Below are 24,165 nucleotides of genomic sequence, written 5' to 3'. Positions count from 1 at the left end.
TGGGGGGGTTCCTGGCCCACTCCAGTGCCTTGTTCTTTGGTGGGGGGCCCATCCTAGCTGGCAGGCTGTTTTTTCCAGTGACTCCCCGTCCCCATTTCCTCCTGGAAGCAAACTCCATCTTCAAAAGCAGCAGTTGGGGATGTCTCCTTGTCTGCACCCTCCTTCCATCTTTCTCACGCCCATTTCTCTCTCCTTGCCACCTCCCTTCAAAAGAAAATCCGTGTTGCTAGACCTCATGATTCTGTTCCTGGCCCCTGGCCTCTTCTTGCCCAGACAGGGAGTCTCCAGATTTCAGCTGTGGCTGGGTTTCCGCTTTCGGTTCCTCAGAACCACTTGGATGACCTCCTCCAAAGGGAGGGAATAAATTTAATTCCCCGGCAACGTCCTTCTGTTGGTGTGTTTCTCAGATCGATGGGGATGGCAAGTAAGGAACAGCTTGTTAAAGAAGGAAATTGGTGTCGAGCTGGAAGTTGGTTAGTTGGGGGCAAATAACAGAAGTGGGCCAAGTTTCTAGACCTTAGGAAGGTGCTCATATCATATCACATCATCGACATCTCTCATTTCTATATTGTTATAAGGAAAGTGGAAGGGCGGGGCACCCTCGTTCTGCCTTTCATGCAGCCCTTGAAATGCCCCAACAGGAAGCAGGAAGCCAACCGAATTGTGAATGGTTCCAGTCCTTTCTTTCTGGACGGTTTCCCCTATCTGTGTGTGTGTGCGCGGCGGGGAGATGCTGAACATTTATTTTTAACAACTGCTGATCCAAAAGCAATCTCTCTCCCCTGAGCAAGACTCCTGGGGGGCTCCTGCCTGCCGATAGCTAGATTAGAAAATAAGAGTGAAGCATAATCGCGATGGCCCAGGCTCGCAAAACACCCTTTCTCTCTGCTCCTCACCCACCCCAGTAACTTCCTTTTTGCCTGCTGCGGTTTCCTTCAGCTCTTCCTCTTTTCCGTTTCCGGCTTTCGGGCTGAGTTGGTAAGCAGAGCCCTTCAGACGGCGGCACGGGCAGGGCTGAAGACCCAGTCCCAAACGGTGGGGGAAGAGCCAGGGGGCTCGAAGGGTGCCCCTCCTTGCGCCTCTCCCCATCTTAGGGTGAGAAGGGTTTTGCTTCTGCCTCCCTTTTCTTGCTCATTAAGAATTTCTCCCTCGAAAACCTTCTTAATGAGCGAGAAAAGGGAGGCAGAAGCAAAGAGAGGCGGCCAGATTTTATGCTGTTTTGCTGCTTTTAGAGAAACCGCATTTGCTGGCAAGGAGGCCGGAAGGACAGAAGTGTCGTCAGTTTCAGCCTCGTTGCAAGCATGGCAAATCTGGCTGCTTTGGGCCTCCCCCCACAACCCCAGGCTGAGGTTTCAATCAGGAGGGGGGGGGAAACGGTGCATGATAGGAGATTCAACCCAAATATCACTCTGTCCTGGGGTTGCACTTCTAAGTGATTTGGGGGGGACCCAGTTGTAAAGAGAACGCCAGGAGGGGAAGGGATCTGCAGAGCATGGCTTAAGTGAGCGAGCCAAGCTGCACAAGGCCGTAATCCAAGTGGAGAGGGCAACTGCATTCCCCAGCGTGCTTTTGGACTGTAAATTCCTAGCAAGCAGGGACCTTCACATCACCTTCCCAAACTTTGCCTCTCTCCTCCCTGCCTTGAGGGACAGTGGTCCCGCGTAGACTGCGGTCCCCCTGCGGGCAGAGACCTGCTCCGGCCTGCAGAGAGGGCAGCGCATCCCCCCGGGGGGACAAGCTCTGAACTTCGCTGGCCGCGCCTCTCCCGCTGGCCGGCCCTTCGAAGGGGGCCCCGCGCTAAAGGCGACGCTGCTCGGCCTCCGGCCAGCTCGAAGGGGAGCGCGCTGCCTTCCCTGGGTGGGAGGCGGCCGCGGGGCCAGCGCCCTGTGACGCCGGGCGCGAAGCCTGCGGGCCGTCCGGTTCCCGGCCTCGGCTCCCCTCGTGGCGCGGGCCTCGCCGGCGTTTGCAGAGCTCAGCCCCGGCTCGTCAGCTGACGGGGCGGGCTTGCGGCGCGAGGAAGTCTTGGCGGGGCGAGCGGGGACCGCCCGGCGGCTTCTCTCCCGTCCGCGGTGCCCAACGCCGGCAGGAGGGCTCGGACGCGCCAGGAGGACTCCGGGGCCCGGTGAGTCATGCGCCCCTCGGGGTGCGCCGGGCAGCGGGGCGGCTTCTCTGGGGCGCGGATGGCGCTCTTCCTCGCCTTTGGGAGGGGGCGCCTTCATTCCGCCTGCCCCGGTGTTGCAACTGAGTCCCGGGGCGAGGAAAGAAGAAGTCCGGGGCCGAGGGTTGGGGCTGGACTCTCTTCCTCGAAGATGCTCAGTCCAAGGCTTTGGGCGGCGCGGAAAGGCTTAGATGACAATCGTGGTGCCTCTGGGTTGCATATGCAAAGGGTGAGCCTCCCCCTCCCTGAGCATCCCCCCCCCCCGACGTCCAGGGGACGGATACTTTCAGGCCCGCCAAGCCGACCCGACCCGACCCCGACCCGACCCGACCCGACCCGACCCTTTTTAATTGCCAGAAAGGAAAAGAGAGTATCCCGCTGGGCTGCCTCGGTGGGAGTCCTGTAAGAGAAGATGGTGGGGGAGGGAGCAGAGCGGAGGAAAGACATTTGCCAGAGGCGTGTCCAGAGTGCTGGTGATCCTGCCACCCCGGGGGTGAATTTATTACAGGGCCCTTTCCAAGGGGTTAGTCCTCAAGACTCGAACAGGTGTGTGCTCCGTGGCAATGTGCAGGTGAGGGGCTGGGTGCCTGGGGCAAAGGGAGAGGCCCATCATTTTCCAGCTTGGCACACAATGTCTGGCTGCACGAGACCCCCGACCGACATCCTGGCATCGCTTCCGACATGGGCGCGGGGTCCCCTTGCAAAGGAAACAGGGCGTGGGAAGGATAGTCTGCCCCTATTGCCCCACCACGTGCACAACAGCAAAGACAGAGCGAGCTGAGACATGGAAGACCCTCTTAATTATCCCGAGGATAGCTGTAGAAATAAGGGGTTCTTCTTTGGTGACTTTGTATGGCGATAAGAATACTAAAGATTTTGCTAAGCAATGGCTCCCACCCCACCTTGTGGCCCAGAGTCCCACAAGCCAACCACACACCTTCCGGCCCAGCGTTGGGGCTCTACCTGGTGGGCCACAACCTTCCACACCCCCTACATGAATTCCTGCAGCCTCCTTGAGGACTGATCATGAAGGGGCCAGCAGCGTGCCCAGGGCACGTGCTTCTGCTTCAGCACTGGGGCAGCACAGGCCCTTCCTCTGCCTCCTCCCCCCCAGCACCTTGGGACCCCCACTTGCAGAGCTGAGGCTTGTGGGGGAGAGCAGCTGCTTTGAAAGCAAAGGGACACACACCGGATGCCGCTTAGCAGGCGCCTACTCCGGTTCCTCCCTTCTGGCCCGTCCCGCAGCCTCTCTTTGGACCAGGCTGTTCAAGGCGCTTCCTGGCTCCTGACTCTTTGGGAACACAGCCCTCTGCAGATGCTCAGAGGCACACTTTTCCTCTCTCCCCTCCAGTGAGAGAAATGAGATTACAAAAACGGGTCCTCCCTTGTGGGTTACCTTTCGCCCTGGGGCTCCGTGGGAGGGCAGGGGGGCAGAAACCACAGACCAAGTGGGATGGCATCGCTGTTCATTCCCCCCCCCCCAAAGCTTTACAGCTCTGGAGTCCTCCCCCGTCTCTGCCCGGGTCTGCATTTTCCACGCTTTTTCAGCATCGAGGGCCAACGCGCCTCCCTGCTCGGAGATCCGAAAAGGATCTCAGAGGAACTGAGGTTGTTCTGCGACAGGAAACAGCTTAAAGCAGGAAAGCCCCGTGGTACCTGGAGCAGGGGGAGCGGATGGCTAGGGGGGCAAAGAAAGGAAACGCTGACTTTAAATAAAGCCCCAGGCAGGCTCTTTGCAAAAGGGGCTGGCCAAACCCACGCCGCCTCTTATTTTCGCTCTTTGAAAAGATGACTCTGGCCAGTCCCCTTTTCGGATTCGGCAAGACTGGAGAGTCCCTTCTGCTCTCCAACTTTTCTACCAGGGCCCACTCAGAGCTCCCTTCAAAACGGGCCAGCTTTGGAGACACGCAGGTCTCTTTTTTGGGCAAAAGGGAACGAAGAGCCGAGGGGCGGGAGAGGCAGGAAGGGGAACATGCTCCCCGCGCAGAGGGAGTTGAAGCGAGCGCGCGGACGGATTTGCAGAAAAATAAAGCTTTACTTAAGGCAGCATCCATTTCATGCACTCCCCTAATGTCAAAAACAGATTTGAGGCACCAAACAAATTTGGGTTTTTTGGGGTTTTGTTTTTAATAAGCTGCATCGGTCGCCTGCTGCCCAAAAGAAGCCACAGAGCTTCCTCCGCTGTTTGGACCGGGGCTGCAACTTCTCCTTGGCATTACCCGGGGAGGCTGCCCCTTTGGAGCCGGGCACCCCTTCTCCCCCCCCCCCGCCGCGGCCAAGATGGAAGCCTTCAGCTCGCGCAACCTGGCCCTGCAAGCGGAGAAGAAGATCCTCAGCCGGATGGCCAGTAAGTCCACGGTCACCATGTTCATCGACGAGACCAGCGGCGCCGTCCTGGACGAGCTCTACCGCATCTCCAAGGAGCACACGAAGGACCGGGCCGCGTCCCAGAAGGTCATCAAGGACCTCGTCAAGGTGGCCGTCAAGGTCTCTGTCCTGTACCGGAACCACCGCTTCAGCGACCCCGAGCTGGCCCTGGCCGAGGAGTTCAAGCACAAGCTGCGCCAGGGGGCCATGACGGCCGTCAGCTTCCACCAGGTGGCCTTCACCTTCGAGCGGGCCGTCCTGGTCGAGCTGCTGGAGGAGTGCCGCGACCTGCTGCTCCGGCTGGTCGAGAAGCACCTGACGGCCAAGTCCCACGGCCGCATCCGCCACGTCTTCGACCACTTCGCCAACCCCGAACTCCTCGCCCGGCTGTACAGCCCGGGGGGCCCCTTTGAGCCCCACCTGGAGAAGGTCTGCCAGGGGCTGAACCAGCTCATGGACCAAGGGAAGCTGTGAGCCCGCCAAGAGGGGGGGTCCTGGGGGAGCTGGGGAGGGGAGCAAAGCACCCTGGAGGCCACGTGGGTGGGGGCCTGCGGGTGGGCCAACGGCCAAAGGAACTCACACCCGCTTCAGCTATTGACCCTTCCCATCCCTGGGATTTCGTACCAGGGAAATTTTGAAGGGGAGGGTCCAAATTCCCAGAAGCCCACCCCCAAGCTCGCTTTCGTGGAGGATCGGCGGGCCGCCTTTGCAATTGAGGAGGACTAAAAGCTTAGGATGAAAGCTGAGCTTTTCCAACAGGCTGAAAGGGTCCCCAGATGCCAACGGGGCCAACTCCCTTTTCAATTCTTTCTGGTTGAGGGGTGCAGGGGGGTTGGATTTTGGGGGGGTTACGGTCGGTTGGGAGAGAGAAAGTGGAACCCTTTCATTCCTTTTCGCAGCAAGCAGCCAAACGCTTGGAGGTACCTGGCATTTGTGGGGCTGAAACTCGGGGCCAAAACTGCTTTGGGGGCACGGGGGTCCCCCGCCTCCCTTTCGCTAGAACTGCCTGAAAAAGAGGGGGAGCCCCTTTGTGAGTCTATGGAAAACATCAAAATGGATTCTAGCTTGGCTTTAGGGGGGGTGGAAACCCAGAAATCCTCCCCCCTCCTTGGGGTCTCTTCCCTAACCCTTCATTTGGACGTCTCTGAGAATTTCATCAGCCACATTACCTCGTCTGTAATTTTTGTCTCAGGGAATGCAGGATCTGAAAATAAACTTGACTCTATTTTTTTTTTAAATGCCATGTTTCTTTCTCTCTTTTTTGGGGGGGGCAGAAAAAGGCACTCTGTCTAGCGAGGTTCTCACCATGCTCTGCTCCAAAATTGGCTCCTTCTGAGCGCCTGACTACCAAAATATCTTCTTCCTTCCCCAATTTCAGATTCAGATTCTTCAGTCTCACATCCGCACAAGTTTTGATTTTTAATTTTTTTTATCCCCTCCCCCAGATCACGAACATGAAACACCCACACCTTCCTCATTTCACTCTGGGGCACCAAGTTTTCCACTTTTTACAAGCGAATCTCTCGTGGGAAGTTCCCTCGCCTGCTTGGGGGGGAAAGGGCCACCTCAGGCCAGTGACTCATCGGGAGAGACAGCAGGCACCCTCCCAAAGGGAAAGCCACTCTATAGAGCCTCCACGGCAGGAGTGTCGGTACGGTAATCCGACCCCGCTCGGATAAATCTTAGCTGAGCGAGGGGATCACACAGATGCAACAGGGAGACTCTGGGACACGGGCTGATTCCTGGGGCTGCTGACGACCCCCAGGGAGGCATTGGGTGCCACTAGCCGAAACCTTTCAGATAACCGAGCGCGCGCACAGAGCCCAACAGCGGTACGCAGAATCAGCAAAACCTGTAGTTATTTAATTAGAGAGTCGGGTGCCACAAATCTCGGCCGAGGCCTCAGAGAAAAATCAAAAGGGCTGAAGACGGAGGGGTGGGGGGCAGCCACTCACTAGCCCCCCCTCCGGCAACCCTGGAGGGACGCCCATGCTCCACAGCCGCTCCCAGGAACCTGCCCCCCCAGCATGGACCCGGAGGGCTTGGGGAGGGCAGACGGAGGAGGCGCCAGCGTGGGGCCGCTGCCCTCAAGGTCAAGCTACGTGGGCGAAGAAGCACTTGAGGCAATAAATACGGGGGGTGGGTGGGGGGAATGGGGAGGGCCGAAAGCAACAAGGAGCCCACTCAGGCTGCCCGTCGTCCTGGGGGGGTCGAAGGGAGCAGAACCGAAACCAGAGTCGGGGAGGGATCAGAGCAGGCGAGGGGTTGGTCCTCCGCTGCGGCTGGGAAGCTCCGGGGGGGCCCTTCGGGGTGGCATCTGCTCTTTCCCGTGGCGCGGGGGGGGGGCCGGGCCTGGGGACAGGGTGACGCCGGCGGCCCCGGGGAGCCTCAGAGCTTGAAGATCTCATCCTCTTGGTCGTGCAGGGCGTCCGCACGGGCGATTCTGGTGAGCGGCACGGGGCCAAGCACAGCCCGCTGCTGGGCACGGGGGGAAGGCTCGCCCTGGTAGGAGCTGGAGGGGGCAGGCGTGGGGCTCATGCCCGCCGCGTCCCCCAAAACCCTACAGCGGGGAAGGAGAGAGAGAGAGAGAGAGAGAGAGAAATTACACCCATGTCGCATTTTCCCCTGAAGATCCAGTGCAGCGCCAGGGAAAGCGAGCACCCACACCTTGCCATCCCAGCTTCCTGTGCTTGGGGTGGGCAAGCTGAAGCAGAAGCTGGCATTTCAAAAAAAAAAATTAAAAAATCCTTTAGCTGGAAGGGATGAACGGGGGTGGCAAGGATGCAGAACCTCCAGGCCGAGGGGCACTCTACCACCAAGGACCAGATGCAGAGAATTCAGAATTCAGTTGGGCCGGTTCTGCTTGACGGGCGTAGAGGCCCCCCTTCGCCAAGGGCTCATGCGCACCGCGAGTGAACACATGCTCCAGGCGTCTCGACAACGAAGTAAGCCAGCCACCCACCCCAAGAGTTGGACCGGGATCTCTTTCCTCCCACAGCCCACCCTGCCCCCCGCGTGGATGGATCCCAACGTGCGGCAGACGGAGAGGCCCACACGCCCACCCCCGTACCAGAAGAGAAACCAAGTCTGCAACGCCCCCAAACGCCTAGCCTGCTCGTGCCAGCCAGCCAAGCTGCACAGCTCAGCGGGGCTTAAATAAGTCATTAAAGAAAAATCCAAACAAGGGCGGGGTGGGAAGGCAGGAAGGTGGAACATTTCCCCACCAGTGTTTTAAGAGCAGGTCTGCAACCGTCCTCTTGTTACAACACGCGGGTCTTTTGCAAGAACTCACAGAAAGGGTTTGACAGATGCGGCTTTAGAGCAAGGGCGCCCCCTGGTGGCCCAAACGGAGGCCCATCTTATCCCTGAGCATAAGCCCGGTTTAACAAAAGGGTCCTGAGCTGGGCTCACGGACCCGTCCCTGAACTTTCATACCAAACATCCTGCTGCCCTGGGATCACCTGGTGGCGCCCCATCCAAGCCTGACTCAGGCCCTTGGCTCCTTAACCCTTTTTTAGGCGAAATAAAGCATAAATAAAAAGCTACGGTAAGCCTCCCCTCTCCCGAGCGCACACATGTAGATAACTTCTGCCTCCAACATGGAGCCTCCGGAGGGGAGAAAAGGTTCATATCGTTCGTTCCCCCAATGCGGCTTGGCTCGCTTGCCCCGAGCTACCTAAAAGAGGACCCTCTGCAAGCGGCCTGGGCCTGCACCGCTGCTCGGCGCTCGTCGGCGGGAGAGCCCCCTCCGGGAACCTTCTGCCCCTGCAGACCCCCCACTCACGCGCTCTCCCCTTCGCGCAGCTTCTTGGCCGCCGCTTGCTTGGACCGACGGATCTCGGAATCCAGCTTGAAGAGGAAATCGGCCGCGGAGAGGTCGTGTTTGGGGACCGACCCCCCCGGAGTGCCGTTCTTCCGGGGCGGCTTGGGCTTTTTGGCGGAGTCGGGCGGGACGGCCTCGGCCGCCGCCTCCCTGCCCTCCTCCTCGTCCTCGTCCTCGAAGTCCAGTCCGTTGGACAAAGCCTTGGGCTCGGCCGGCACCGGGATGGAGAGAGTCTTTTTCAGGAAGATGGAGTCGTTGGTGTACAGCCGGTTGGCCCGCTTGATCTGCTCCGTCTGCAAAGGGAGGGGAGGGGAAGGGAAGGGAAGGGGCTGCTAGGCGCCGCTGCGGGCTCCGCCGGGGGAGCAGGCAAATCAGGGCGCTAGTCCTCATGGGCCGAGAAGTCGCAAACCCGCCGGCCCGCTGTGCCAGATGCGGGCTTCGCTGGCGGGTCCCTCGGCTGGCTCTGGAGAGATCCTGCACGGGAAAAGCCCCCGACTCCGGAGAGCCCCCAGCCCACGATCCGGGAGGGGCGCCTGCCTCGGCCGCCCCCCGCCCCGCCCCGCCCCGCCCCGCCCCGCCCCGGAGCTCCCCAGGGGGCGGCAGCCGCCTCCGACGCCCCCCGCCTCGCCCCCCCCGCCCGGCTCACCGTCACGCCGTACATGACGGCCAGGCCCTGCAGCGTGTCTCCGGGGCGCAGCCGGTGCTCGACCCGCCGCTCGCGCGCCGGCGAGCTGACCAGGCTGCCGTAGGAGCGCGCCCGGCTGCCGCGCAGCAGCCCGGCGGCGCCCGGGGAGCCCTGCCCGGCGGGGGAGGCCATCCTGCCCGCACTCGCGCTGCCGCCCCTGCGCGCCCCGCGGGCATCTCAGCGGGCGCCTCGCCCGCCGCCGCCGCCGCCGCCGCTGCCCGGGCTGCCCGCGGAGCCAGCTGGCGGTTGGGCGGAGCCGCCGGCCCCGCCCACTCGCCCGCCGCAAAGGCTGCTGGGAGCTGTGGTCCTGCGCGGCCGCCGCCGCCGGCCTCCTCTGCGCCCCCCGCGCGAGCTGCCGAGGCGGAAGTTCCGCCGGGCGCCGGCCCGGGCTGGACGGCCGCGGAGGGCGCCCCCCGCCGCCCCCCGGCCCTTCGTCTGCGCTCGGGCGGAGGGCAGTCCCGGAGAGCGGACTACAGGGCCCGTCGCGCCGCTCTCGCAAGGGATGACGGGGGGTGTAGTCCGGCGAGGAAGGGCCGTCTCCTGCAGCCCGCCTGTCTTTTTAAGCGAGGGGAGGGGTCCAGGGGCGCTTCCCGTGGCGCCGCGGGGGAAAAGGCCTCCCGGCTGGGGCTTTTTTGAGGACCGTTTTGCAGGGTTTCGGGGGCTCGGCGCGGGCCCGGCCTTGGCAGGGCCAAAGCCAGCAACGCTCCCCGCGCGGCCTGCCGGGAAATGGAGTCCCTCGCCGTCTTCGCAGGCGCCCCGGGAGCGCCCTCTGCCGGCCCGCCGGGGACTGCGTCCTGATTGGCGGAGCGGGAAGGGCTGCGCCAGCCCGCGGCCTGCTGGGAAATGTAGTCCGAGCTCTGCCCTGCCGGGAAGGGAGCCTTTTCCTCTTCCAGTTGGGGGCGGCGGGCGGACGGGGGCCATGTCCTTCAAGCGGGAGGGGGACGACCCCAGCCAGCTGAAGGTGCTCAAGGTGAGTGCGGGGGAGGCCGGGGCACGGCTGGGGTCCTCCGCTCGTGGCCCCCCGTCCTTGGGTCCGAGCCCTCTGCGCGTGCTCCTAAGCGCCCGGGGCTGCCGAGCACGTGCAGAGAGCCTGCAGGTGCAGATCGCTCCTCAAGGGGCTGCCCTCCGGAAGGGTTGGATTGCAGCTCCAATCGTCCGCAGCCAGAAGATGGGGATTGTAGTCCAGCACTCAGGAAGGCCACCATCGGGGGGGCGGCTGGGCTAAGGGAGGGGCCTCCCCCTCTCTTTCACCCCTCCCTCCCCCTCCCCGAGCATGACCGCAGCCGACCCTCGCTGGGTTGTTGGGAGGGTGGCCGGAAGACGACCCCCGGAAACGCCTCACCCCTAGAACGGCAGCCCTGCACTCTGCGTGTGCTCAGACGCACCCTGCACCGAAGGTTTTGTTTTGTTCAAAGGGCTGGGGTTGGCACCCCTCTCGGGTCAGTGCCCTAATCGCTTTGCCCCAGTCGTGGGCATCTCGGTCCTGCCTGCCTGCTGCCCCAAGACACACCCACGCGGGGGTGCCCTTTGGGAGAGTTGGGGCCTCTCTGCCCTGTTTCCTCCATCATCCTGCCCTGCTGGACTTCCGCCTTCTTTCCTCCCTCTCCAGAAGCGGAGGGTGGCTGAGCTTTTGGCCAATTACATCCCCGAGGACGAAGCCTTGCTGCTGCGCGATGGCAGGTGAGGACTTGCTTGCCGACTCAGCTCCGAGTGCGAATCCTGAGCCTGCTCCGCGTGCCGTCGGGGGGTAACGGGGCGGGTGGGTGCCAAGCCCGCCTCTCCATCCCGACGCCCCATCCTGGTGGTCAGAGTTGGTCCCCACGTTGCTCCCACCCCTTTCTAGGTACGCCTGCACTGTCTGCTTCCAAAGGCCGGTTTTTGACACTCTGGACATGCTCACGGTTCACCGCTCCGGAAAGAAACACTTGGCCAGTAAGTCTGGCGGGATCCTCCCAGACCTGGGATCCAGCTGAGTTCCGCGTCACGCTCGGCTTCGCTCAAGAGGCCCCGGGGCCACGGCAAAGGGTGGCGCGTCTGTGTCACACGTGCAAAGGGCCTCTTGAATAAAAATTAAGAGACGGAGGAGAAAAACAAGTGGCCAGCCAGCCGGCCGCCTGGTTGCCCAGGGAGAGGGATGCTAATACGGGAATGGCAGTGCGGTGGGGAATAATCAGGGAAGGAGACGAGACCAGGAGAAACCGTTCTGCCATTTTGGTAACCGGATAATCTTAACTCTTTTTGCAAACCCAAATCCGTTTGCTCGCCTTTGCAAACCGCAGAGGACCTAGCCCCTTTTTACAGAGGGGGAAGCCCGAGGCCCCAGGATTTTGTTCCCTCCGGATGATTTAAGAGGCCGCCCACTGAGCGCCCGTTTGACCCTCTCCGTAACAGGTTTGCAAAAGTTTTATGGGAAGAAGCGTTCCCTCCAGAACGAAGTCCAGAAACGTCAGCACCAGACGTACCTGCGAGCGGAAGAAAACGGCGCCCAGGTAGGTCCTGCCGTGCTTGGCCCTGGGAGGGCACCCCCGCTGCTCTTTCCGACGGCGTGTGTTTTTCAGAAATAAGGCCTTCTCCCGAAATAAACGTGCTCCAAACGGCAGGCGAAGCACGGAGGTGGCATTAGGGTCGCTGTCGAGAAATTAGGCTAAACCCCCCCCCCAGATTCCGACTTTGCTTTTTTAGGGGGCTCCAGGGCCAGCCCCTTTGCTTGCCCAGACCCGGAAGATCACCCAGAACGCCCTGCTGAAAACCGTGCCCTACAGCAGCTGCTGCCGGCCAAAAAGGTGAGATCCGGGCTGGGAGAACGCCGGCGGTTTGGGCTTTGCCTTCCATGCCATCTTACGGGGGGGGGGGGGTTAACATGGCCATCCAGATCTCTGTGGTTTTTCTGATTTGGCGCAGGGAGGCCAGGGGCGAGGCTGGTGCCGGTGCCAGCACTGCTGCTGACCGCACGGGGCTGCCCCAGCCCTCAAGTTCTGAGTTGGCTGATGAAGAGCGGCCAGTTGGGGAGGAAGCGAGCCCCGCCGTCCGTCTGCCCGGCTGCAGACTCGCTGCGGCAGGTCAGGAACCGTTTTTGCATCTCTGGCGCTGAACGTTGCAACCGCAAGGCCAGCCGTGTTCCTGCTGGACATGAAGCGCGCCTGCGGTTTTGAATCCGTTACGATCAGAGTTAGAGTCAGAGTCAGCCAGGGAAGCGCAGAGGACAGGAGCGTGGGACGCGGGATCCGGCTTAGGTGTACGAATCGGTGTTTGTGCATGGCGGTTTGCTTAACTGTGGCTTATTGTCTAATTTGCACAACATGCCCGCCTTTGCCATCCACAGCCCACAAGCGAGTGCAATCTCATTTTCACTGTTGCTCTTTCTCGATCAACAGAAACTCGAGAGCTCACTCGAGAGAAGAAGTTTGCCCGTCAAGGAAAGGGCCGCACGACGCGGAAACCTTCTGGGCCCAGCGATCCGGAGAAGCAGCGAGCCTTGGAGCACTACCTGAAGCTGAAAAGGTAACTCTGGAAACAACCCTGAGGGGCTTTGGGGGGCTGTTGTTCTGGGTCTCCTTTCTCAGCTGCATTTCCTTGTTTTTCTGGCAGTTCGGGGTGGATCCAAGATGGGTCGGGCAAGTGGGTCAAAGACGAGAACGTGGAATTTGACTCCGACGAGGAAGATCCCCCAGTGTTGCCTCCGTTGTGACGGCGGGACGGTTTGCTCCCCTGGGCAAACGAGCGATTCTCCACCGGCTGTGCCTTGGAGACGTGCGGAGGGCACCCGGGAATCAGGAACTGAAGGGCACAAAGTTGGCATCTGCCAGAAAATGCACGAAACGCTTCCGGCCCTGACACGGCGACCTTCGTGCGTTTCAAACCTCACTTTGCAGGCCTTGTTTTTTGGCTTTTGGTATTACCGTGATTCGTTTTAATTCCTGTCTGGTTGCGTTTTCCATTTTTGTCCCTGCTCAGGGTGTATTTTGTGCTTTTCTGACGCTGGGTTTGTCAGAAGATCTCCATTCGGTCTTCCGTCCCTGAGCAAGGCAGCTGCTGGAGAAAAAGCCATGAAGACATCTCTAAAATAAATATAGATTTCGGGGAACTGCTTCTATGCAGCCGGATGGATAAAGATCTGAGTTTGGCGTCAGGAAATTGTGAGGGGCTTCTATTTAAATTCAGAACCATGAGGACTGGAATCTTACTTTCTGCTTTGGAAAGTAAAAAGGCCCAGACTCACTTAGGTTCAATGTCCATGGAGAACCGGGGAGAGGTTTATTCCTGAGAATATGGAGACTCGATACTGGTTTAGTTTAATGCCATCTAAATTCCCATCCTTTGTCCAGCTCATAGACCACAACCTGTGGCCAGAGCCCTTTTAAACCATGCAGTTTCTTTCTTCGTCGCTTTATTTAGCCGCTTGTAAAAGCCGAGACGGCGTTCCTCGTGCGCTACCTGCAGGCGAGGGGTCGCACCGTCCTTGGGAATATCAGAGCGTTGTGACCCCGCCGTAATCTTTGGTTCCACGGCTCCCATCGTGGCTTGTCAGCGGTGAGGGGAAGAGCAGGCTCGGGCTGCGTGAATTGCAACCCGGGCGGGCGGGCTGGAGGCGTGTGCGAAGGGGACAGGCGGCAAGCGGGCAACGCCACGGGACAGAGCACCCTAAAGGAGCCATCGTGCCAGCCGTCTTTAAAGGCTGAGAGCCCTCCTGCTCCTCCCTGTCCTCCGTGGCCAGATCTTGTGCAACCCGACCGCCCGGTCTCCCATTTCACCTGCTGCGTCTCAAGGACGGGAGGGGGTCGCCCCCAGCAGCACCTGCTTGGGATAACTCTCCGAGTGGCAGCTCCTTGGAGACCCCTGCCGCTCTGCTCTTCTCTGGTTTCAGGCTGAGATCGCAGCCTGAGGCCGCTGAAAGCCAAGCTGCCGGGGGGAGGGACGCCACAGAGCTGAGTTTGCTCCCGGGGGTCCTGGCTAGTCATTTGGCAAAGACGCTGTCTGTCCTGCTGGGGGTCTTTCTGTCATCTTCCAAGACTGTTTCTTATTTCCATGACAGCCCCAGGAGGGGGTTGAACGAGGACAACTCGTGATGGTCCCAAACCCCTGAACTTTGGTTGCAGTTCATGAAGAGCTGGGTCCAGTCCCAAGAGGGTTGGAGACCCAGTCTCCCCCCCCCACACACACGTTGGAGGTCGTTGGCTAGATAGGACGCATCATGCTTCCCCAAATCTTTGAGCCATTTGAGCCTGGGGATGGATGGATGGATGGATGGATGGATGGATGGAAGGAAGGAAGGAAGGAAGGAAGGAAGGAAGGAAGGAAGGAAGGAAGGAAGGAAGGAAGGAAGGAAGGAAGGAAGGAATTGGAAAAGAAGGAAGGAAGGAGAATTGAAGGGGAAGGGAGGGAGGAAAGGAAGGAAGGGAGGGAATCTTTGGGAAAGAGAGGCCTGGCGAATGTGCAAACCCATTTCCATGTTTGATCTTTTCTTATTATAAACTTCTACATTTCAACTACGCAGTGAGTTTTCTTTTGGTAGAAGAGGGGAGAAATTACTTGGGCTTGGCCCCAGCCCCCAGGCGTTGGGCTTTCGATTGGTAGGCCGGGGGAATTTAGCCAACATTGCTTGGAAACCATAATCGATGGTTTATTGGGCTGTGTGATCCCAACCCTTTGGCTGAAGGGGTAGCCACGCGTTGGTGCGGGGGGAGCGTTCGCGCCCATCTTGGCGAACAGCTTTGTTGCTCCGATTAAATGAAGCAAAGTGGGAACCGGGTGGGAAAATCCACCTCGCTGTCATGAACGTTTAGGAGGCTGCCAGACACTCAAAATTATCAGTACCCAGGAATCTGACGATGGCTTTTTCCCCAGGCAAACTAGTGCCTAATTGTGCCACGATCATTTTGCCAAGCTCAGAACGATTGCGACTGCCTTTGCTGTGGAGTGGAGGGCAAAGCCAGTTCAGAGCAAAGGCCATTCGCCCCGCCTGGGTCGCATCCCCCCAGATCCCTTTATTTCCAGAGGTAATGCAAAGACACAATGAGGGCGCAATTACGCTTTCCTCCCAGGCAGTCAAGCGCCGAATCGTTTCAGAGTGGCTTTCGTCTAGGAAAGAGGGCAAATGCCTTCGCTCTGTAGCGCAGAACAAAGCCAGTTCAGAACAAAGCCAGTTCATCCCTCTGGGGGCATCGCTCAGGTCTCTTTATTTACAGAGGTATTTAAAAGACGGGGAGGCTCTTGGATGCGGAGGGAGAAAGAGCCTGAGTCGGGCTTTGGAGTTCTGGCGGACGAAGCCGGGGGTGATGGATTCAGCCACGCGATGGAGCTTGGGGAAGGGGGATTGTGCCCCAGGCCCTTATGTTTTCTTCTGTTTGCGGCCTGCAAAGAAGAGGAGAGTTGGGAAGCGAGAGGGCAGGAGCCGGGACCCTAACCCCGACCCCAACGCCCCCCGGCTGGTTCTCTCCCATCCCGCTTCTGCTTTTTTCTTCCTTTCTCTCTCTTTCTCCCCCGACCCCGGAAGGGCCCGTCTGGGGAGCCAGCCCTGCCAACCTACGCAGCTCGTTGTTCTTGGTGATCGCGATGGACGCCCGGGCCCTCGGCCCCTGCTGCGTGAAGTGGTACCCGAATCGGATGATGGAGGGGCAGGTTTCTAGCATGGCGGCCATCTCCATCTCCACCGAGTCGCCCAGCCTCTGGCGCTGCAGGGGGGAGAGAAGCAGCAGAGGTGGAAACGCGTGGGGTCCCTGAGACGCCACTGTTCCCAAACGGGGGGGATGCAGGACCCCAGATCCCGACTCAGCGGCTTCTCGGTGGCTCGTGGGGACGGGGGCTGGCCGCGCGGCCCACGGAGCCGCTCCCGTGAGGGCCCCTCACCTGGTTGTCCACCTTCAGCTCGGACAGTGTGGTGTTTCCCTTCATGGCCTTGATGACCTCCATCATCCCCACACTGGTGATGAAGTTGGACTCGATGTTGAGGCTCCGGAGCGTTTTGTTTTCCTTCAGCATCTCGGCCACCGCCTGGGAAGACCGGCCGGAGGAGAAACGGCTGAGGGCGCGGCATCGCTGGGGGGCATTCCCAGAAGGCCCGGCCCCGGGGGGGCAGCCGGACTCAGCCCCCTCTGCGTGCCAGACCCTGGAAGGGGACCTTCTGAGCTTACATGTGCCACGGGATCGTTGCTCCGGGTCGCCACCAGGCTGAGCTTCTTCACCTGGGTGTTCGTTTTCATCGCCTCGCAGATCTCTTTCAACGTTTGAATGGGGATGTCCTGCCCCAGAGAACAGGGGAAAAGTGACACCCTGGATGGTCATTTTTTCCTTTTCCCTCCCCACCGGTTTTCATTTTTCCTTTTATGCCATGCCTTCCTTTTCGGATGTTTCCCCTTATCAATCTTGGACAAAGACTGAGCTCCTGTTCAGGTTAGCCGGTGGCAGGCGAGAATTGCGAAACCCTTGAAACCGTCTAGATTTAACCTGCCCCAGGATAGGACTGTTCCACCTGTCCCTGGTCAGTCCCCAGCTGGGTCCTCGTGGGGTTTGGTACTGACCTTAATGTTATTGAGGTTCACCTCTTCGAGAGCTTTGTCGTTGCTCCGGATTTTTGCCAGGGTTTCTTCGGCGTTGGTGGGGTTGGGGGGCTCATCCGGGACAGGCTTGTATTTGTCGGGCTGGACGACACCTGCGCGGAGGGGGGTTTGCGGGCAAGGGAGGAAGAAGAGAGCGTGCCGTTGGAGCAGGGCTGGGTAATCGCGCCTTCTCTCGCCTCCTGCCTGGGCAAGAAGAAGTGCCCAAATACCCTTGTCTGAAAACCAGGCTTCTCTGCCCTCCGGGTGGACCTCCCCTTGGCTCTCCAGCGGAGCAGGGCACGATGAGCTGCGTGGCAGAGGAGACGGGGTTCTGCACAGCAAGACGGACGAGGTCCCCCACCCTGACCCCAAGCGGGAAGGGGGGCATTCTGGGCTGGTGAACGGAGTGGGGGGATCCGTCCAACATTTCCGTCTTTCCGAGAGAAGCGGGATGCCTACTTGAGCCCTTGGCGCTGGCAGGGGACCAACTGCGCTGTTTCTACCTCCCCAAACCGCTAGAAACGCCCTGCAATGACAGGATGGGAAAACCCTAATCTCCATGGCCCTGCCCGTCGTGGGGACCGCCCGCGTGGCTCCTCTGGTTCTTTCGTGCCCGCGGCCGGGGCAGGGGGACGCGTCGCTGCCCTGAGAGCTGGGGCCTTGACGCGGATGGGACGCCTCTCCCTTCCAAGCCTTTCCCCTCCTGCCCAAAGGTGCTCACTGTTAATGCCTTCCGTGTTTGTAATGTTGCCGGTGCAGATGGCGTCGTAGTACTGCTTGTTGCTCATCAAGGTGTACATGCCAAGAATGGCTGCGAGGAAGCAGAAGGAGGATAACCCGTCAGTGTTGGGGTCAGTAAAACAGGCCTGCTGCACATCGGGGCAGGTTTGCCTGCTCCGGCCAGGCCTGGCCGGGCCCTGGCCAGCTCCGATTCCTAAAGCTGAGCGGCCGGCCAGAAGGCTGAAACAACCTGGCAGAGCGCCGGGCACGGACTAAAATCAGAAACACTGAGCTCTGGTGCCCTATCAGCTTACACCTGCAGAGGGGAGCGCCAAGCGACTTTCTTGTCGACTGCTGATGTGGGACAGAGCGCTGTTCCCCCCCCCACCTTGTTTCTCTGGGACTGGCTGCACCAGGCAAGGCTGTCTTCTCCATGAAACTGGGGGGAATTTATATCTTGTGGGGTCTGCAGGTCGGCTAATCGGCTGCGTCGCCCCAAGCCAAACCTTTAACGTTAGAAGCACGTTTCATGCATCGGTCCTAAGCAGGATTCTGCCCTTCCCGCGCCAGCGGTGAAGGGCAGTTCAAGGCCAACTGCCTCTGGAGAGGGAGGTTCCGCTGATCCTCTGATGCAACTCTCTCGCGCGCGCCACGCAGCCCCACCCCGTCCCCCTGGGCCTTTTACCTGCAATATCGCACATCTCGGCATCGGTGGCGTTAGCCAAAGCTTCTTCTAGCTCCGGCTCCAGGATGACATCTTCTTCCTTGATATTTTCTCTCTTGGGATCTTTTGGGATAAAAGGCTTCCCTGCAGGGGGAGAGGCGGAGAATGATGAACATCGGGAGAGAGAGGCGGATGCAAACAGAGTAATATGAAGTTCTGTGGGTGACTCATGCAGGGTTTCAACAGGCAGCCTCTCATGAGCAACTAGAGCCCTCAAAATATTTCCTTCCTTCCTTCCTTCCTTCCTTCCTTCCTTCCTTCCTTCCTTCCTTCCTTCCTTCCTTCCTTCCTTCCTATCAACTCTGCAAAATTATGCCCCCTATTGAACATTAACATTGTGGGGATTCCAGACAAGTCGCTGACAATTCGGTGTCACGCTGGCTGGACTCAGTCCCTCTCTAATGCCCCTGAAATGGCCTTCATTCATGCCGGCAATTTGGATACACGGAGGAAGTTCCAGATTTATTAATAGCAGTCTGATGTTTGACGGTCCAGCCATGGAAGGGGGAAAGGAAAAGGCACCCTTGGTGTAAACGGCGGGATATCCACATCGAGCCAATCCGGTCTGCTTTAAACCAAGCTCCTTTCTGAGCCCAAAAGAGCAGGGAAGAAGAGTGACAGTTTGACAACGGGACGAGAAAGGTTGCAAACGCGCTGTGTTTTGGTAGGGAATTGATTTCCTCTTTTAAAAATGAATCTAGGAAGCAAGGGGAGTGAAAAGGATTGGGGGAACCGCAGGAGAGTTTTAACCTTTTGGGAAAGTCTTTGTTTTGGCCCAAGCGATGGAGTCCTTGAGCAAGAGAGGTATGGGGAGAATATGTCCTGCATCTTTGCTCAGCCCAGGGGTCAGGTATTTTATCGATTCGGCAAGGAAAGGTGTCAATGGGGGCAGGAACCGAGAGGAAGGGAAGGAGGGAGGACTGGGTCTCCCCACTTCTGGCTGAAGGAGCCCGCCTGATCACGAAGCAGGATCTGTAACCAAAGGGAGACCAACTGCTGGCCTTGCAAAACTCAGCATGGCTGAGGTTTGGAGAGGCGCCATAGGTCCCAGAAGATCCCAAAAGATCCCATTCCCTTGGGGAAAACCTTTGCAAATCACTGCCTTCGTTTGCTTCCAGCCCCCAGGAGAGCCGCCCAGCAAGGCCTTGGATCTGAGCAGGGCCACATCGTCCCCTCCGATGGATGCCCCAGTCTACAACTCGAAGTGCAAAACATTCAGCAGCACCAGGTGCGGGCAAGTTGGCCCGCCGGCCCTGTTGGGGATCCCTCACAGAGGGCTTCTGCTTGGCCCTGCTGTTCCATCGACCGAAGGTTTTCCCAGGTTGGGCAAGAAACCCTTTGCGGGGCATCCGAGCTGCACGTTGGGCTATTTTGAACCCTCGGCTGCTCTAGTTAAATATAACCCTTCGCCTTTGTTTGAGACCCGACATGCCCGGAGGGGTTGAACCCCCGCAAGAGTTCTTGCTCAATCCCTGGGCTTGGGGCCGTTACCCCCAAACCCCAACAGGCCACGGGTGCCAGTTCTTCTGCACCTGCTCAGAGCATCGTGGTTCCCTTGCCAGTGGACGTTCTCCGTTGGCCAAGCCGATGTCCCTGCTGGAACGGCTGCGTGGAATTGGGGGCACGGAAATCCGCACGGAAGGTTGAAAGGCATTTCCTCCTGGGTTTTTCTCAAAGGGGGACCTTGCTCTCCCCTTCTCCCTCTGGGGCCTGAAACAGATTTTCCAGGTCTGCGCAGCCCCCTGGGAGGGACCCCAGGCGTCGTCCTAGCGCTTCCTCGTTCCCGGTGGGGCCCGCAGAGTCAGGCAGGAAGCACAGCCCTTACCTTTCTTCTCCCCGGTGAAAGGCACCAGGTCTTCCCGTTCCTTCGCCTCCATCGCCTGCTTCTCCAGGTGCTGCATCAGGGCATCGCGGTCCAGAGGCCCGGTGGGACCTTTCTTCGTCTGGTCCCGTTGCCGGAACCCAGCCGGAAGCATCACGTTCTAGGAGGCAGAGCGGAAATCGGGGTGCGTGATAGGAAAACCTCCTCGCCGTGCCCTGTAAAACCCAACTGGGAAAGCTTTGGGCATCTCCGCAGGGGGGCACCTCTTGGCCCTGGCACAGTCCCTTCTGGGGTGTTTCCCCGCCCAGACCCCTTTCTTTTTAGAAAGAAAAAAGGCGTTGCGTTGCAATGCTGGGTTGTCGGGCAGCGTATAAATTTAATAAATTATGGTTGGTTGCACCATCAGCCAGATGTTTAGACTGGATTTGGGAGTTTGGTCCACCTATCGAGTCCTTCCCAAGGGCCTGGGATATTTTTTATTATAATTAATTACTTGATTAATTAATTATTTAATATCTCAGCCCTATCTCCTTCCCCCTTGCACCAATACCTTGATTTCTGAGAATAGGCTCCTGAATTATTTGTGGGGAATAAAAATGTTGGGGGCCCTGGCCCAAAGCTTGCTTTAGTAGTGTGTCCAGCTGGCAAAACCCCCGCCAAGGATTAGAGTTAATTGAGGTCATCAAAAGCAACCTGGAGGGCTGAGCAGGATAACTTCGCTGTTTGCATCTGTACAGGGGTCGTTTTGCAAGCCAGCATACCCAGGATGCAACGGCGCTGTGAACACACAAGGCTTTTGGGGTGCCGTTTTGTGAGTGCTCCAATTCGCAAGGGTGTCCACTGGGCTGATGGAAGAGCCTCCCTCAAATGCTCTGCCCAGCTTCACCTGTTGAATGCTCATGAAGGACACTGGAGCCAAGGCAGATCAGCCTATAGAGGACCCAGCGTGCTTAATATGGGAGGTAGTGGTGTGGAATGGAGTCCCCGGGATCAGGAACAGCTTCCTTGCTCTCCCCAAAATCCGAAATTGCACATTTTTGCTATTTTGCGCAGGATTGCCAGCGCCCCAAACTCCGAGGTGCAAAGGCCATCTCTAATCTGTTCGACTTCCCCCTCTGGAAACCTTTGGAATGAAATCCAGAGTTTGTAGAACCCTCCTCCCCGGCCCGTGATCTCACTTCTGGATCCATTTCCTGCAGCTCCAGGTCGAGCTGGTCCAGCTCCTCCGGGGAGAGCTCCCTGAGGATCTTGTCTTCATCGATATCTCGGTATTTCTCCAGCTCCTTCCGGTACGAAGTCGTCATGGCGAGCGCAGCGAATACACAGCTGGCCGAGCGTCTCCCCTGCAAAGAAACCCAGGTGAAGAACTGCAGCTTGCGGGAAGCCAGAACAACGGCGGACAGCTTGTTTACAGAGCCAAGGGGCCACGGTCGGTGGACGGGACAGGGGAACTCCCTGCCTCGTGATTCTCTGAAAGCTCCATCACACGAATGGTGGCAACGGGGCTGCCTGGATACCAGGACAGGAGTGTGGGCAAGGCCGGATGACACTTGCACGCGGGGCACTCTATGCTTTACTTTCCAGGTTCCTCAGCAGCCACCATTTCAAGGATCCGGGCCAGCGAATCAGCGCCGAGAAGCACTTAGCAGCCTCCAGGGCTTTCGCGGCCGCTGAGCTGGCTGGAAACGGGCTTGGCCTTTCGCGTTTGCCAGCTGCCGGCGGGCCATGTTGCGGAGAGGAAGAAGCAGTGTTGAATGAGCTATTCGACCAGCTGACTGTGCTCTCCACCCGCCTTACGGCTGGGATCCAGTTCCCAAGGCCTCCTTTTATGTCTTGAGAAATGCAAGCTGGGCAGCCTTGCCCTGACTTTAGCAAAAGCTCCCTGCCCATGGAAAACTAAGCCGTCTTGCCCAAGCACCTTAGCCGTAGCCAGATTTGAGATGGCTGGCAGGAGCGGGTCTCAGCAAATCTGCCCCTCTTGCCTTTCTAGACGCCCCCAAGACTTTTCCAACTCCCGGTCCTGAGTTCTCCCAGAGAAGCATGGAGTCGTGGACCATGTTTCTGGGCAGCCCCTTGCTCACTTGCTCTCAGCTAAGTGGGTAGATTTGCCACCAGAGAAATGAGTTCAGCAGATCTTCACTCTCCTCCCTTTTTTCACAGCTGCCAACAAGCAGAAATTCAAGCTGGATGGGTTGAACTTCTGTCTTGGCCGCTTGTGACCTGCGGTGTGGCAAGAAGCCCATGGGACTTCTCCCCTTTTTCTGCGGCTTTGAGAAGGAGGCGGATATCCAACGGGGGAAGAGGCTTCTCTCAAGCTTCCTGCCTGTGGCTTCTGCTTTGCTCCGTCTACAACTTTGGGAGAATGTTGCCAAAACATTTTGCCCCCCCCCCCACCTCCCAGGGGTGGAAAACCTGCATTTGTCCAGATGGCGCCGAGCAGGACCAGCATGAAGGATGCTGGAAATTTCACCTGCTTCTGGAAGAGCAGACATGGTAGGAAGATGGAGGATGTTTTATTTATGTACATTTGTAGAGGAAATTCCTCTTGCCGACATCCTGGAAGAGGGTTTTAGCCCATTCTCAAGTCAAACACCCCTTTCTTATGGGGGGGAGGGTGGCCTTTTGTGCAGCAGAGCCACCAGCTTTGTAAGCTCAGAGGCGCTCTTGCTCCTGAAGAGCAGATCTCTTTCCAAACCGCCGCTTCGCCCCCCGAGGTCGAATCCCCCGAATAAACTCCCCCCGGACCCGAGAATCCTTCTGTAGTCGGCTAACCAGGTCAAAGCTAATTCCACGGCCTCCAGAAATCAGCCCCCTTTCCCCAAATCCTCGGCCCCAAGCGACCCTCCTGTCCCGGGGTGGCCCCCTCCCTCCATCACGGGCGTGGCCAGGTGGCCCTACCCGCAGCGCTCCCGCCCGGCCCGCGAAGCCGCAGCCGCAGCCGCGCCGGGTCCGTCTCCGTCTCCGTCTCCGCAGAAGAGCTGGCGGATGTCGTCGACTCTCCTCCCCGCCAACTCGCAGGGGACCCTCGGGTGAGCTGCACCCAGAGAGCCCTCGCCAGCGGGCGGTGAGGTGCGCCCAGCCCGCGCTGCCTCCGCCAGCCCGGGCGCGCCGGAGACGGGCCCCGCGCGGCCGCGCCTCGCCCACGGCGACCCTGCCCGCCCCGCCGGGACCCAGCCCGGCCGAAGCCGGGGACCCCTGCCCCGGGCGGCGAGACCCGCGGCAAGGTCTGCGGGCGGGCGAGCGAGGCGAGCGCCTCCGGATGCTTACCTTGGCCAGCGGCAGCCTCTGCCTGTCCCCCGCGCCCCCCCCAGCGGTGTGAACCCAGCCGGGCGGCCAATGGCGAGGCGGCCCGAGGGGAGGGTGAGCTCAGCATTTTTTTATTTTAGCTTTGCAGCCCGGCAGGAGGGCGGGGCGGGGCGGGGAGCCGGCCCGAGGGATCGCCCCTGCAGACTCCCTTATCAATCACTCCGCAGCAGCAGCAGCAGCAGCCCTCGGTGCCGGCCGGCCTCCAGCGGCCGCGGCCGGTAGTGGCCGAGCCCAGGAGAGCCTTCCGTGGGAGACCCCTTCCTCCCTTCCTCCTTTTCCTCCCTTCCTTCCCTCCCTCCCCTTTTCCTTCCTTCCTTCCTTCCTCTTCCTTTTTCCTCCCTCCCTCCCTCCTTGCCAAGCCATTAAAAAGCAGAGACAAAACCTTTGCTTGGTTTAGGCCCCCGATTCCCAGTGGTCAGCTGGGAAAAAAAGAAGCGCTCTGCAAATTCAAGCCATTGTTGTCCAGCTCCCGCAATGGTTAGGGGTAAACTGCCCCTGAACTTGGAGTCTCTGCTCATAGCCAAGCCTCCGTGGTTTTGCTAAGAGCCACCCAGATCAAAACAGCCCCAGCCTGTCTAAATGAGTACCTGTCTTCCTCCAGTGGCCAACAGGAGAGACCTCCAGGAAAACTGCAGACAGGACAGGGACTCAACAGCCCCGGCTTGGGGTCTGCATTTTATTTTCACAGGTACAGTGCCCCCAACTTTGGAGGTTCCATGCGGCATCCTGTAGCCGGCAGCCATCGACAGGGCTACGCTTTCCGACCAGGCTGAGTTTTCCGCAGGGAATGTTGTAAGAGGCTGCTATTCCAGGTCATCAAGTTCTAACGTTCATATTTCTGATAAAACTTTCTTTCATTCGCCGATCTGATCAGTTGGGAGACCAGCCTCCTGTGGCCTGATTTGACCGGCAAATGAGGAAATCCAAGCGTTTGCTCTTCCCCGATCCCTCCCTGCTTGAATCTTTCTCACGCCCAAAACCTACACGCCTGTACTTGAGTGCAAACTCTCAGTCTGGTCGCCAGG

The 24,165-nt window shown here is 59.2% G+C and overlaps 4 protein-coding genes across 7 annotated transcripts; 2 read left to right on the top strand and 2 right to left on the bottom strand.

The window, feature by feature from the left end:
- Window positions 1-1,906: 1,906 nt before the first annotated feature.
- TIPE2 (TNF alpha induced protein 8 like 2) lies at window positions 1,907-5,833 on the top strand. 2 transcript variants are annotated; one of them, XM_007435486.3, is made up of 2 exons: window positions 1,907-2,122; window positions 4,293-5,833. In XM_007435486.3, exon 2 carries the CDS (start codon window positions 4,439-4,441, stop codon window positions 4,997-4,999), a length of 561 nt encoding a protein of 186 aa, XP_007435548.1. In that variant the 5' UTR covers window positions 1,907-2,122; window positions 4,293-4,438; the 3' UTR covers window positions 5,000-5,833. The 2 variants fall into 2 exon arrangements, with proteins under 2 accessions (XP_007435548.1, XP_025027113.2); XM_025171345.2 differs by lacking the exon at window positions 1,907-2,122 and adding an exon at window positions 2,139-2,387.
- Window positions 5,834-6,367: 534 nt separating this feature from the next.
- On the bottom strand, window positions 6,368-9,311 carry LYSMD1 (LysM domain containing 1). The gene is made up of 3 exons (XM_088137132.1): window positions 8,995-9,311; window positions 8,310-8,641; window positions 6,368-7,085 (listed from the first exon to the last, which is right to left on the bottom strand). The coding sequence occupies exons 1-3, from the start codon at window positions 9,163-9,165 to the stop codon at window positions 6,914-6,916; spliced, it is 675 nt and encodes a 224-aa protein (XP_087993258.1). The 5' UTR covers window positions 9,166-9,311; the 3' UTR covers window positions 6,368-6,913.
- Window positions 9,312-9,346: 35 nt separating this feature from the next.
- On the top strand, window positions 9,347-14,468 carry SCNM1 (sodium channel modifier 1). Of its 2 annotated transcripts, XM_088137128.1 has the most exons (8): window positions 9,386-10,003; window positions 10,643-10,713; window positions 10,877-10,965; window positions 11,425-11,522; window positions 11,716-11,816; window positions 11,935-12,092; window positions 12,408-12,534; window positions 12,622-14,462. In XM_088137128.1, the coding sequence occupies exons 1-8, from the start codon at window positions 9,536-9,538 to the stop codon at window positions 12,719-12,721; spliced, it is 1,212 nt and encodes a 403-aa protein (XP_087993254.1). In that variant the 5' UTR covers window positions 9,386-9,535; the 3' UTR covers window positions 12,722-14,462. The 2 variants fall into 2 exon arrangements, with proteins under 2 accessions (XP_087993255.1, XP_087993254.1); XM_088137129.1 differs by lacking the exon at window positions 11,935-12,092 and having other exon boundaries at window positions 9,347-10,003; window positions 12,622-14,468.
- Window positions 14,469-15,157: 689 nt separating this feature from the next.
- Window positions 15,158-23,210, bottom strand: TMOD4 (tropomodulin 4). 2 transcript variants are annotated; one of them, XM_088137130.1, is made up of 10 exons: window positions 23,102-23,210; window positions 21,013-21,177; window positions 19,838-19,994; window positions 17,974-18,096; window positions 17,290-17,379; window positions 16,551-16,681; window positions 16,164-16,271; window positions 15,880-16,023; window positions 15,560-15,704; window positions 15,158-15,384 (listed from the first exon to the last, which is right to left on the bottom strand). In XM_088137130.1, exons 2-10 carry the CDS (start codon window positions 21,136-21,138, stop codon window positions 15,362-15,364), a joined length of 1,047 nt encoding a protein of 348 aa, XP_087993256.1. In that variant the 5' UTR covers window positions 21,139-21,177; window positions 23,102-23,210; the 3' UTR covers window positions 15,158-15,361. The 2 variants fall into 2 exon arrangements, with proteins under 2 accessions (XP_087993256.1, XP_087993257.1); XM_088137131.1 differs by lacking the exon at window positions 23,102-23,210 and adding an exon at window positions 22,733-23,030.
- Between the last annotated feature and the right edge of the window lie 955 nt (window positions 23,211-24,165).

This window comes from Python bivittatus, unplaced genomic scaffold (assembly GCF_059951505.1).
Source record: "Python bivittatus isolate LINGU-HERP-01145 unplaced genomic scaffold, Pbiv_v1 ctg000180_np1212, whole genome shotgun sequence".
Classification (NCBI taxonomy): Eukaryota; Metazoa; Chordata; class Lepidosauria; order Squamata; family Pythonidae; genus Python; species Python bivittatus.
The sequence above is the reverse complement of the archived record's forward strand: the minus strand, read 5'-3'. Positions and strand labels throughout refer to the sequence as shown.

Coding starts and splice junctions, on each gene's coding strand:
- TMOD4 (XM_088137130.1), bottom strand. CDS start 21,138: ATGACGACTTCGTACCGGAAGGAGCTGGAGAAATACCGAGATATCGAT. Junction 18,097..19,837: donor TTTCACCGGGGAGAAGAAAG/GTAAGGGCTGTG, acceptor CTCCCCCTGCAG/GGAAGCCTTTTATCCCAAAA. Junction 16,682..17,289: donor AAACACGGAAGGCATTAACA/GTGAGCACCTTT, acceptor CCCTCCGCGCAG/GTGTCGTCCAGCCCGACAAA.
- SCNM1 (XM_088137128.1), top strand. CDS start 9,536: ATGACGGGGGGTGTAGTCCGGCGAGGAAGGGCCGTCTCCTGCAGCCCG. Junction 10,714..10,876: donor TTGCTGCTGCGCGATGGCAG/GTGAGGACTTGC, acceptor ACCCCTTTCTAG/GTACGCCTGCACTGTCTGCT. Junction 12,093..12,407: donor CTGCAGACTCGCTGCGGCAG/GTCAGGAACCGT, acceptor CTCGATCAACAG/AAACTCGAGAGCTCACTCGA.
- LYSMD1 (XM_088137132.1), bottom strand. CDS start 9,165: ATGGCCTCCCCCGCCGGGCAGGGCTCCCCGGGCGCCGCCGGGCTGCTG. Junction 8,642..8,994: donor CCGTCATGTACGGCGTGACG/GTGAGCCGGGCG, acceptor CTCCCTTTGCAG/ACGGAGCAGATCAAGCGGGC. Junction 7,086..8,309: donor CTGCGCGAAGGGGAGAGCGC/GTGAGTGGGGGG, acceptor TCCCCGCTGTAG/GGTTTTGGGGGACGCGGCGG.
- TIPE2 (XM_007435486.3), top strand. CDS start 4,439: ATGGAAGCCTTCAGCTCGCGCAACCTGGCCCTGCAAGCGGAGAAGAAG.